This window comes from Apaloderma vittatum, unplaced genomic scaffold, assembly GCF_000703405.1.
Source record: "Apaloderma vittatum isolate BGI_N311 unplaced genomic scaffold, ASM70340v1 scaffold2724, whole genome shotgun sequence".
Lineage (NCBI taxonomy): Eukaryota > Metazoa > Chordata > Aves > Trogoniformes > Trogonidae > Apaloderma > Apaloderma vittatum.
Window position 1 is genome coordinate 1 of NW_009711939.1, and position 13,172 is coordinate 13,172.

Sequence of the window (13,172 nt, forward strand, 5' to 3'; positions counted from 1 at the left end):
AACTCACATATTCAAGATAAAAAGTACATTTAAAGAAATAGTAAAAGTATATTTACTACTCTGCCATAATGTTTTTATCATGATGCCCTGTTCTTCCACAATAATGTTTTGTCATTCCCATCAGAAAGAACAAATTTTTGTGGCTTTACGTTCTGGATTAAATCACATCTTATTTTTCCCACAGAGCATTCACTACATTTTCTGTAATAAATCAGCTTCTCTTCTTGCAAAAACTGACATTCCTGTTTACCACTCCTTTTTAATGCTAGCAATACATACATGCACGGGCTTATGTTTAACACCGCATTGACTAACAGCATTCTTCATGTCTGTAATGCTGTTTCAGTCTAAAAACGTTTCGTAAACAATTAAGACTCACAATATCTCTGTGACATAGACAAGACTTATATTCATTTAAAAGATGACGTAACTGAAGAACAGTGAGTTAATTGTCTGCCCAAGGTCACATAGCAAATCAGTAACAGAGCTAGGAACAGAATCCAGCAACACCAACTCATGCAGCACTCCCTCCCCAACAGGAGAAAACTCTTATGTGCAGCCTCAACATCAAAACAGGGTTTCCATTGCGGTCCAACTACTGCATGCTGGAGCTTTGTCTCCATTATCATTTTAACAGTCTCTAGCTGCTTCCTCTTCTTTTGCAGAAAAGAGTTTGAGGCAAAAGCTGACAATCCTGGGCTTTCTACAAAACCAGTACACATACACACAAAAAAAAAAAAAAAAAAGGGAAATGCAAGAAGTTGTCCTTATTTCCATTTATAAGATTAAGTACCTGCTTCTTGCCTTCAGCGAGAAGGCTCTGAGATGGCTCAAAAAAATGCCTTTACTTCCACGTAGTCAGTAGCAAACTGCAATGGAAAACCTCACAGTCTACGGTACTACAATTACTCTGCATGTCACCACTAGCTGGTGAGTTCTCCTCTCTCTCTCCTTTTTCTCATCCACTAGATCACATGGAAATATACCCTGCCTTTCGAAATTAAGTTACCATTGTCTGAAGTTTGGACTTTGGCATGTTAGACCACATACTCTGTATTCTGGACTGCACTGGAGTGAGACTGTTGCTACCTCATTGGAACATTTAACAGAAAGTTGGTATTCTAAAGCAGCAATGATGAGAAAAATCCAAATTGTATAGCACATACTTATCTGTGCTTTTGAAGGTAAGCTTCACAGAATGTTTCCCCAGGCAACCTCCATTTGTACATTAGTTTTATATTCCCTAACACACAATCTGCATTATAGTATTTAATATTACAGTTAATTGACTAATTAGAACATAATTAGAAAATTATGGCCTTAACTGGATTTCAAACCCTTCATAAAAATCAGAACCTTAAATCCCACATTGCTCCCCACCCGAGGCTGTTCTCACTTACCCAAAATAATTTGAATCACATGACCTTAGGCAGGGCAGGTGCTGCAGCATTATGCTATACTGGAAAAAGCTTTGCCTACAAGGGTAATGCATCCCCAAGTGCTATGCAGTGAGTGGCTTACCTTAGAATGATAGAATAATTTTGGTTGGAAAAGACATTTAAGATCAAGTCCAACCATCAACCCAGCCATACAAAGTCAGCTGCCAAACCATATCCCTAAGCATGACATCTACTCATCTTTTAAACTCCTCCAGGGATGGTGACTCAACTACCCTCCCAGGCAGCCTGTTCCAGTGCCTGACAACCCTTTTGGTGAAGCTGTGGCATCATGTGCCATAAACAGCTGGTTAACAGACCAGAGATCAGGTCAAGCAGCTGCCTTTGTACTTGGTATTGAAGTACAGAGACAGATCACTGCAGTCAATTAGTGAGACACATGATTATCGGGCTACATGAGACGGGAGCCAATTGCGTGAGTGTTGCTGCCTCCATGGGAGGCTCACAGGCTGTCTTCCAAGGTGGAAGTGGCTCTGAGCCACTTCAGAGTTGATATCAATTGCATGTTGAATAAAAATTCTGCTCCAGTCCATGATCTGACCCACTGATGGGTTTATTTGATAGCACCAGGCTCAGGAACATCTCACAAGGTATTTCTCTGTAAAAGAGTAAACTGGTAAATATTTTAAGTATCATATTCCAACAAGTTTTCATCCAAGAGTAGCCTAAGCTAATGTTCTAGGCGAGAATCCAGATACCATGCTTATGAACACATAAGGATAAGACAGGAGCAAGTGACTAAAATCAATAGCCTGTTTTCTGCCTCTCTCCTATATACAATGTACACTGCCACATCACAGAAAAATACCCCACATGACCCAACATGATTGCTCTTGACCAGTTTGTGTTCACTGTTAATTATTTTCTCATTCAGTCTGGTTTTGGGGTGATTTTTTTTTTTTTTTACACCTAATTTGACCGCTCCAGCATTCTTCTAGGAAACAGACTTTCCTAGAATTGGAAATTCCTCCTTCCCTCCCTTCCAAAGTATGCTCTTTACACCCTTTTATAGTCCTACAAATCTCACCAGCCTCCTATCAACTCTGCTAATGGCTCTTAGGTTGTTTCTGGTCACTCCTTTAGTCCTCAGTTATTTACTCTGGAAGCCCAGATAATGAAAAGCAACCTGGCTTCAGCATATCTTTTCCAATCTGTTTTCTTCTGTTCTGACCTGATTTGCTCCTCACTGAATCAATAGGCGAGTAATAGCAAGTTACCTAGTTTGTAGTGTCAAGTTTAGCAAATACAGCATTAATTTTCAGCAAAAAGAAAACAAGCATTAATTATTTCCTGATAATATAACCATCTTTACATTTCATGTTTAATAATTGGGTCAAGCGTCCATTTTGCTTGGTTTTTAATCTCAAGTTAAGCTCATTTAAAAAAAAAAAAAAAGTCACAATTTAACGAAATTGTTCCAATCTTTCTTACATTTTGAGAAAGTGACAGCTTGGGATATTCAGTGAATTCAGTAGGGAGCTCCTACATCTCCTGAATTCTTCTGTGTTGTCCAGTTTTAGCACTGCTAGTAACAGGACATAAGGTCTGTATTGAGTTCACAAGATGTAAGAAATTAGGTTTTCCAGGCCTGCTCTGTTCAAACTTTTCCTCATCTGACTTTTAAGTCATTTAGCTGTGACAGCAATTTCTCTAATTGGCCAGGTGTCTGTATCTAACTTGCTTTACATTTGTTTATCTTCATGTTGTGCAACCAGACTTTCACATCTACAGCAGTAACAGTAGTTATTCTAGTAGAATGAGATATTTGCAACTAAATAGTGACATAGTTCAGAGAAATATGGGCTGGGTAGAATATCAGAGGCCTTGAGAAGTGAAAATAGGATGCGGTGCATAGGAGTAGAGGCATGAGATAAGAGATGGGGCACAAGCTTGGCACTGGAGACCCCACAGCTATAAACAATTCACTAATGGTCAGTTAAAGAAAAACATATACCTGGAGCAGGACAAAACTTGTTTCAAGAGTGACAGAAGACAAACTCACATACATAAAAAGGAACATCTAGGGTAAATTCAGATGAAACCTGGAGCTGCACATCAACAAAAGATAAACAAAAGCATATTAGGAAAGATCTATATGTGGCCCCAAGTGGAACCCAGGACAGGAAGAAGCAGCTATCACCACAAACATCATATTCCTCCCTGTGAAGGATCCCAGTTTTCAACAACTCATTGTACCACTTCCCCTTTTCTCCCTGCAGCAGATGAAACCTTAGGACCCAGAAGAGTATAAACATCAGGAAAATACATAGAAGTTAAGAAGCATGTGTTACAGTTTTAAATTTATTTTTACTATTACTGCAATTTTTTAAATATGCAAAAAATATATTGCATTTTAATGTATTCTTGTAACAATTAGACCTAGGCTAATAGTTATTAGATCAAGATTTCAGTTATACTAGCACTAAATTCTAGTTTTACTTTCATAATGTGTGCTTCCTCTTGCTTATAAAGAAGACTTTGAGCATAACACTTGTTAGTCATGCTTGCTACCATACTCTGAGTTTCCACTCTTAGAAGTCCAATAACTACTTCACTTTTTCCAAGGCTGGCTAGGTCTATTGTTTTATGGTTACTCTCCAACAGGCCTTTCACATTTTTAAATCAATTCCCCAGCAGTAGAACTCAAAGGTAGAAAAGTCTCTCTCCTAGTTCCACTCTCCACCTACTGCACCAAGGCTACTGACAATTCAGCTGAATAATAGTTTGGGGTTTTTTTTACCCCAACACATTCCTTCAGACATAGTTGTCAGGAAAACCCCACAAGGCCATGTACTATGAGAAAATTCTGCTGGCTGCTCAAACACAACAGAAGAAAAACTGATTTTCTATCCTTATGGTCAACAGTCAACTTCTCCCTTGACACTCCTATAACAGAATCTTGGATTTTCTTCCTTCCTTCTCTTGCCCAGAGACTTACACAGTAAGACTGTAACAATGTGTATTCTGAATCCAGGAATAAAAATTATCAGGGCCACATCAATACCATGAAATAGCTTACCAAAAACTATGCAATTTATTAGGTCAATTTAATCTAAATTTAAAAAGCTGCCTTGGCTTTATTATTTGACAACATTTTAACTGAAATACAATTTATTGGCTTCTCTAATTTTATACATTTTTACAGTTTTAACAGTTATCCGTAATATTAATTTTTGGCAATGAAGCATCCTATCCTGGGCCCACCTTTGGAACCCATAATTATTACCTGCCCTGCATCCCCCCCCTGCCCCTGCTGTGCTAGTGGTATCTTTCTTCCAGTTCTAATACTTAACTTTACCACCAACACCACTGCCACTAGCCCATGGACAGAACTTGTTAACTATTTTTTTAACTCCATAGTACAGCCTTGCCATTCACCATGTGTTTATCCTAAGCCAATATCATCATAAAGTCTCCCTGCCATGCAGGGAATTTTATTTTTTTTTTGGTACTGAACAGCTAAATTCAGTCTTACATCACAACTGAAGCTAGTTTGAACATTTTAACTAAGTCATTTTCATCTAAATGTCCCACAAATAAAACAAAAATGTATTCTGGATAAATTCTAAACCCAGTTTTACCAATGTTACTAAACAGAAAAAGTTTGAGGGAGCTGCAAATACCTTCTCTCACTATGCACTCCTGTATGTTCCCCAAGATCACCTGCTACAAAGTCCCTGCTCAAATTCAGTCTGACCAGTGATCAAAACACCAGCCCTAAATCAGGCGTAACAGGGAGCTGAATAAATGCAGAACAAAAATAAATTTCTAAACCTCAAAAGCTGCCAGATTTAATCAGAACTGAGTTTAGCAGAGACATCTGTTCTCTTCTTCTCAGCCTCCAGCACCCCATACACCACACCCCAAGTTCTACCATCCATTTTGGTCCTGCTAAACAAACCACAGTAAAATTCTCACTCTGGACAGCTAGGGCTGAAAAAACAGTAAAGCCTGAAATCTTTCTGGTAGAGGCACACAGATATGTTTCCACAGGCAAGTACCGTTAGTACCTACAAGTCATGAACTGACAATTTTGGAAGTTAAACAGCCTTATGCATAACATAGATAATCACTGCAAAACCACCAGCATCTGCTAAACTCGCCTTCTTAAAGGCATGATTTTTTTTTCAGAAGCGTGGTATCTGGATACTTTTGCTTGCTAATTTGGAGCATATACCTATATTTATGCTTTTCTGACTTACTGACAGTTTTGAAGTCCCTCAAAAGCTTTGGTGTTTGCTTTATTCTGTTAATTTTAGCCACATGTTTTTTCTCACCTTTCACTCAGCTTGTCAGCACTGGAATCTATGAACCCACTTTTGAAATTTGTTTCTTTCTAGGTACTGCAGATTCTAATCCATCTACACCACTGAAAGAAAGCAGCCCTTTTTCCCCAATGGAAGCACAACCAGTTTCCAGGAACAATCAACCCATTACTAGACAGGTGAATTCTAGAATGTCAGCATCCAAACTAGCATTACAGACAGAATAAATCAACATTAACGCTATTACACACTTTGTATAAGAGGGCTTATGAAAGTATTCTGGGGGTCATTGAAAATTACAGTTCTCTCCACCATCCTGGTGAAAAGTTACGCTTGTGAAGTTTTGCTTTAAAATATGGAGGGCAAAGTGGCAGGGTGGGGGTGATGGGGGAAATACATCAGCGTGCAAGAAACTCGAAGAAAGCAAACAGAGAAGCACAGTGATAAATAGGGAATTTTGTTTTCACCCCAGCAGAGATTTATCACTGTGAGTCTTATGACTTTGACAAATTTTACAATAATGGGTTGTATATACAAGCTACAATAACTGACAGAGAAAATATATTCCATCTGCTAGAGATGTCCCAGGAGGCTGACCTTCAGGGTCCAACAGCTTTCACATTTTTATAAATTTTTCCTCCATAATAAAAAACATAATGAAATAGCTATTCAGTATACGTTTCAGTGAATAGCTGTTATTTGAAGATGAAGCTCAAATGTATGTAAAATATTGCAGTTACACTCAAATGTTATTTGTTTTTCTTCTATTTGGATTGGTCTTTATGACCTGCCACTCACTCCTGCTATTGTAATTAACTCCCATCTTAATACTTAAGTGCCTTCCCATTAAAGACACCAAAGAGTTCATACATGTCTTGTCATCCTGATAACAGACTCAGCTGCAGGGGAGTTTGTACACAACAGTTTGCAAAAATATGGGTAAAGATCAATTTCGAATCTATAGAAAACAATTATGGCTAAGATCTCCGGTGAGAATGGAATCATCGAGGGTTTAAAATCACTAGATTAAAAAAAAACCAAAACAAACAAAAAACCATACAACTTGGTACAAAGGGCTTCTTCAATAGCAATATATATCCATGAAAATATATTGTACTAGAGTATCTTCAGCATCTCAGTTATTTTCCAGAACTGTTTTTCTTCGATGCATGTTTTCTTTAGCTGTTCCTTTTAAATTTCTTTATAAATAGGTTCCTCATTTTAAGAGGTTTGACTTCAAACAAGGAAACTATTATTGCAGAAGACTTTCAGCCTTTCTATTCCTGAAAGGATGGCCAAAAGTTCTTAGGATTACAGAGCACTGTCAGTCACACAAAAATCCCAAACATGGTACAGAATGAAATTAGGAACTGTTTTCCTTTTAGGTTGCCAAAAGTTTGTTTCAGGATTCCATTATTTACAGTATGTAAAGATTCAGTTCCTACATCATGTATCCAATGCATGTTTTATTACACATACACAAGCATCTCCAATACCTTAATGTTGACCAAATCTATAGGCTTTATAAAGGCTTCCCTTTTCTCAAACATTCTTCGTAGAGAAGATGAAGGCATTTTTTCCTAGCTTTAAAAGATAGGTCTCAAAAGCAAGTTTTGAGCAAGCCAAGAGAATGCTGGATGGCCATGGATACACAAAGAGGATAGCCTAAGAAAAACCTTATTTTCATTAAAGATAAAGAAAAAAGAAAAGGTGTGTTCCTACAATACAGTTCCTGAATTAAGGTAAATCCATTATCAATGAAATTTTAATTTAATTTCATTCTATTTATGCCTAGAACAAGAAATTGTCTTAGTGGGACTGTTACTCTGTTGTCTGCACTGTCAAGCTTTTGTTTCAGGTCTCCTACAGTCTCTCTCACTTCTGACTGAAGCAGCAGACTAGAAGAGCTGTTTTAAAGCAACAGCTCTGCTCCTCCCAGGTCAGGCCTATAAAAGTGATCTAATTCAAACTCAAAGTTTGCCATCATCTGTAAAACATCCAGCCCTTACAACCAATGAATAAAATATTCTACTCTAGCAACACTGAAATAGAAGCTGGCATGGCCCTTTTCAATTGCCTTTTTTATTATTATTTTTCTCTATCTTTTCTGCTCTCAGCTTTTTGAGAGGAAAAAAGGTACCCCAATTTACAGGCTTTAAGCCTAGTGCTTCTGCTTCCCAAGAACAGAAGCCTATTAATTCTCTTAAGGAGAAATTTACTGAGAGAAATCAGTTTTAAACTTTTGAGAAGTGTCAAGAATGTTCAGTCAATTGAGCAATCAAGTTAGCCAGCTACATTCCTGAAGCTTTGCTAAAGAAGGAATGAATCAGAAAATCAAATGAAGTGTGACTTACCCCTGACACTCACTAAGGCAAAATGTGAAAGAAAATGGAGAAAAAAGGTAAAACTTAATTGGTAAGGGAAAAAAATCCAAGAGTCTCTCAGGAAAAGAATAAATTAGACCAGCTTTAATGAAAGTACAAGAAAACATTTTCAGAAAAGGTAGAAAAGGTTCTTTCACTTTCCTCTGTTATCAAGCTGTCAGGCAGAAAAAGATACAGATTTGTCTTTTCAATCTCTCTCCTCTGATGCACAGAGCTTTGCTCCAACTAACTATGAACTTTTAAGGAACGTAGCTTTAGCAAATAAATGTGCACTAGCAGAGACAAATACAAATAACATAATTCAACTATTTTAAGTCACGCAGCACTTTGCTCCTTCTGTCCATCACCACCTGAATTACCACGACACTCAAAATCTGCTGTTACATGGTCAGCAAGAAAAACCACACGACTCTAATAAACATTGCTGAAAATGAACATAGCATTGTGTTAACAAATACGTTGTTAAAGCAGCAACTTTATTTAGAGATCACACTCTTCATCCTCTTTGCCAGAACCCTACAAAAGCACTAGAAATGCCAGAAAACAATTAAAATATCACCATTGCTGAAAAGCATTCTAACCTCAAAGTGACAGATACAGATAAAAGAGTACAAAACATAAGGAAGAATGTGAGGGGTAATTAAAACCTCCATCAGTGGAAGAAAGAAACTCTTCCACAATGACAGTTCATAGCTATCAGTTGCATGAAGGTCCTTCTGAGTCCTCGTGGGAGCCAGATGCTCCTACCCCTTACAGATGTGCCTCAGTATGTAACAGCTCTCAGATCTTTGAAGGAGCAATGACATTGGCAGCATCGACAATACAGTTTAGCAACTCTGTAAAGTCAGAGCAATCCAGTGAAATGCCTACCTTGGATTGCATTTGATACAAAAGACAATAGATAGTTCCTCTGGAGATAGTAATATTTAAAGTACTTTTTATTAAAGAAACCGTCATGTCAAAATCATCATTACATCCTCTTTAAGCTGAAATTGTGTGCCAGCTTCAGTATCGCTTAAGAGCAGCAATTTCACACAGAGTCGATATTCAAGTTTATCAAAAGACAGATGAAAACTTAGAGTCAAACCACCACATAACATATCTTTGATTAGGGCTGGCATCCTTGGATACCTCAGTTAACTTGGCAAGGCTTTGCATGCCTCAGCGTATGGAACATAACTGCTAGGAGTAAACAATCTCTCCTTGAGAAAAATATTTAGTGGGTCCAGAACAAGCACAAGTTTCCCAAACCCCAAAGTAATTCAACACAGAGGTAGAAAAAAATATACACAAAAAAAGGCCACCTTACTTGATAATAAACAATACTATTTCATACCCATATTTCCACTACAAACTTAATTAAAAAAAATAATAATTTTACAAGCAAAGTAGTATCTTAGCTTAGCAGGGAAATTCAGCCAGTTTCTAGGTTGAAGGACAACAGCCGCTTACAGCAACACACAATACTTTAAATGAAGGAAAACCCCCACACACACCCCTATAAAAACCTCTTTGTTGAAGTAGGTATAAAAATATTAAGTTTTTCTATCACAATTTATTTACATATTGTTTAAGAAATATGTAAAAACGTTAAGACATTTTTCCTATTTTATTTTCCTTCAAGTGAGCTAAAGCTTAAAGCTGGGGTAGACATGAGGATGCTTTCCATCCACCTCAGCTGTTTTGATGTTCACACCACATGAATCTAAAGATTTCCTTTGTGATCCCCATTTTTGTTACATAATTCGTTTTGGTTTGAGGACTTTTTATGTTACTGATTAGTTTAAAATTAGTTTTTCACAGAAATTTTCACTTTATCAGTTCAATTCACTTTAAAACTGTCTCTTAAAAATAACCTGGACACAAGCAAAAGTAAATTACCTCTTGGTTCATCAATGTAGAAAGACACATCTTTTTTGTCTTCTTGTTCATCAGTGTGATCATAAGTGATCTGTGGAACAGACAAGGCATTCTCTCCTGGGTTTATTACAGGTGCAGAGCCATTACCACAGCCTAGTTTCCCCTTCCTTTTATATCTTCTAGCCTGTGGTAATAGAAACGGGATATCAGAAGACACTTATCAAAAACAGAGGTACACACATGGACTTCACCATACAGTATTGCATTTGAGTGTTCTTTTTATTTATTTGAAGAATGCACGCAAATTCACTGAAAATGTTACACTGGTTAATGTTTTCAGAGTGGCTGATTCTCAGTTATCAACTTAAATCTCGCAAGAATTCGATTCTCAGGAGATGCACAGCACATTCTGAAAATCAAGTCTCAAGTAAAATTTCTCAGATTGGGTCCAAAACTCAAGGCACCCAAAATATGAATCACTTGATTATACAAACTGCTTGGCTATAATAATTTTCTAAAGCCCTAATTAAACATAACCAGAGACTTAAATTATGAGATAGGCACAGTGGAGCCTTTTCAACTAAAGAAAATTTCACCTTTTACAGAAAAGGATGAATTAGGCACATGAGAAGATACCTCCAAAGTTGAAATTCTTCTGATTTTAGAGCCAAAGAGGAAACTTAATAAACACCCTACAATTGGTACATAAGATTGAAAAATGAAGCTTTGCCTTCAGCTGGTTGCTAGCAAGGTTGGTTTCCATCTGCCTTTGTGACTAAAGTGACCAACATAACAGCCACTCACAGACTGACCACATGGCCTGTGCTGTCTGCCTCCTGGATGCCGTTACCACTTGTTCCTCACAACACTTTGGTTCCAGTCCCATCTGATTCTAGTACTCACACACCTCAAAACAGAGGCAAGAGGTATACTTTAGTTTGCCTCATGCTCCAGTAGCCTTGTGACAAGGAGCTGAGATCTAGGACTACTGTACTCAATTCTACAAAATAGCGGTCTCAGAGACCAGAGTAATTGGTTAGCAAAGACAAGCATCCCTAAGGAGAAGCAGTATTCACATACAGCAACACAAACAGCTGTAGGCTCAATATATTCACATTTCAATAATACATTAGGGAAATCCCTCTCGCTAGAGAAAACAGAGGCAAAATACTAAGGACACTGAAAACTGTTGATTTTTTTTCCAGCTCTCCTGCCATGAATTGCTTGCTGCTCAGCAACATACACTATCCAGCCTTACTTCAACTTTACCCTTTTCCTCCTGTTTTTTCTGTCTCTAGTTATGAAGTAGCTAGTCCCATGAGCAGAGTTTAACTTTGCCAACACTGAGTAGATCACAACGCTGTAACACCGAAACATATACACACACACAGATTGTGCTGATACAGCTTTTTACAAACATTGTGGGGATATCCAACTGCAATTCTCTGCCAGACAACAGCTGTCAGTGGGATTTCACAACCTCAAATCAGGCCTCTGACATCATTTTAGAAACTCTGGGTATCTGAGTTAGACCTGCTGCAGATCTGGACCTTTCTAGAAAAGGATGCCAAAGTCTAGGCAAGCTTGCCAATGAAACTACATACCTATGGTTAGGCAATCCTACCTGTGGGGACAAACGCTATACAATTTTACTGCAGCCACCACTCAGGAATTTGCCCAAATTTCTACACACATCCCCAGGTAAAAGCACCCTGGAGAGAATTACATGAGGAATAAAGGCATACATACTATTAGCCACATGTCAAATGTGAACACAAATATTTAAACTAACTTTCTCCTTTCATCTTGTATGAACTAGACAAAATGGTAAAGTGCCATCACTGCATTACCTGGCCCCTTTGAGAAGGCTGAAGAAATTTCAAAGGGAATTAAAAAAAAAAATCAGCACTTGTCTGACATTGGGGTAAATTTAAAATTAGAAGACATTTGTCCTTCAGGAATATTTTAAGGACAACTAATCCTGCTGTGTCGTGAGGACAACAAATGTCCCACCACAAATGCTTTTCTGCTCTCCAGATTCTTTGGAGACCTTAAAAAGCTTTTGGCAAGTTATCCCAATCAAATTAAAAGAAAGAATAGAGCTCTGCCAACTCTCCATTACCTGTTTTCTCAGACTAGGGCTAGATGGCGCTGGTGGTTTTTTTGGATTTTGCACTGGTGGTGTAACATAGATCTTCCATGTTGCTGTCGAGCTGTAGGATTTCTCTGCTGCATAGCATCTCCACAAAGTCTATAATAAAACGCAAACCCAGTAATTTCTGTGAATAAGCAGTCACTGTTGTCCTGCAGGACAGGCGAATCAGCTTTTGCTGCAAATCAAGCTGACAGTGAAATCTTAATTGATGCAAAGGTGCTGCAAAGGTTTCTGACCACAGTCAGTGTGTTATACCACACAACATTATGCCTAATGGAATACACTCTTCCCTCTGGATGACCGTGGTGAATGTATTTTGCACCAGGAAACACACGCTCTGCACAAACTGATGTTAAGTACACTTTTTGCAGTGTTTTTCTTAGGAAAGGGGGTCTATTCCCACCCCACAAAACCACACCAAAACCAAATAGCCTTTGTAAAAGTGAATCCCTGCAAGCATCATAGAACACTGCTGCTTCCTTTTTCCTGCAGTGTGCCACATTTTAGTATTTGAGCACCATGCTATTACATTCTTTATATTATCATATAGAATGCTATGCTGGTACATTTTTCTAAACTGAGGTGTGTATATAAATGTATCCATATACAAATTCATCACCACCATCCGATGGCAGATACACAGGACCTAAGAGAATATAGGAAGGATGTCAGGAATTAAAGATTATAACAAGGGTCTTTTTACTGTTTCACCAAATAAACTCATTGTATCCAGTTAGTGCCATTATACCTGTGAATATGAGGTTACTAAAGCCTCCTCTGCTCACTCGTAAGAGGAGGAATAGGTAATTACCTATCACAGCGTCTAGTAACTGTGTCTCTCACTGCTTTAACTACTAGGCTGCACTCCCTCTCTAATACTCTCCTATGCATTTTACTGTCATGGGCCTTACCTGAATTAGAGAAGCTGCAGCTGGGATTTGTCTGTTGAAATGCTTCTGACGTTGCTGCTGCTGTACTTTAAGGGCAAAACCAGACCCCAGAATACCCTAAATAAACCAAAATTACTAATCGGACTCCAAACTTCACATAC

At 38.0% G+C, this 13,172-nt stretch overlaps 1 protein-coding gene across 1 annotated transcript in view; it reads right to left on the reverse strand.

Annotated features, from left to right (window-relative positions):
• Positions 1–9,987: 9,987 nt before the first annotated feature.
• LOC104272719 (potassium voltage-gated channel subfamily KQT member 1-like) overlaps positions 9,988–13,172 on the reverse strand; it is a gene marked incomplete at its 3' end in the record, with an annotated part of 46,976 nt that continues 43,791 nt past the window's right edge. Inside the window, exons 9-11 of the mRNA XM_009867790.1 lie at positions 13,033–13,128; positions 12,089–12,217; positions 9,988–10,150 (exon numbers count right to left, since the gene is read on the reverse strand). Coding sequence (XP_009866092.1) covers positions 9,988–10,150; positions 12,089–12,217; positions 13,033–13,128 — 388 coding nt within the window. The remainder of the gene's footprint in view (positions 10,151–12,088; positions 12,218–13,032; positions 13,129–13,172) is intronic.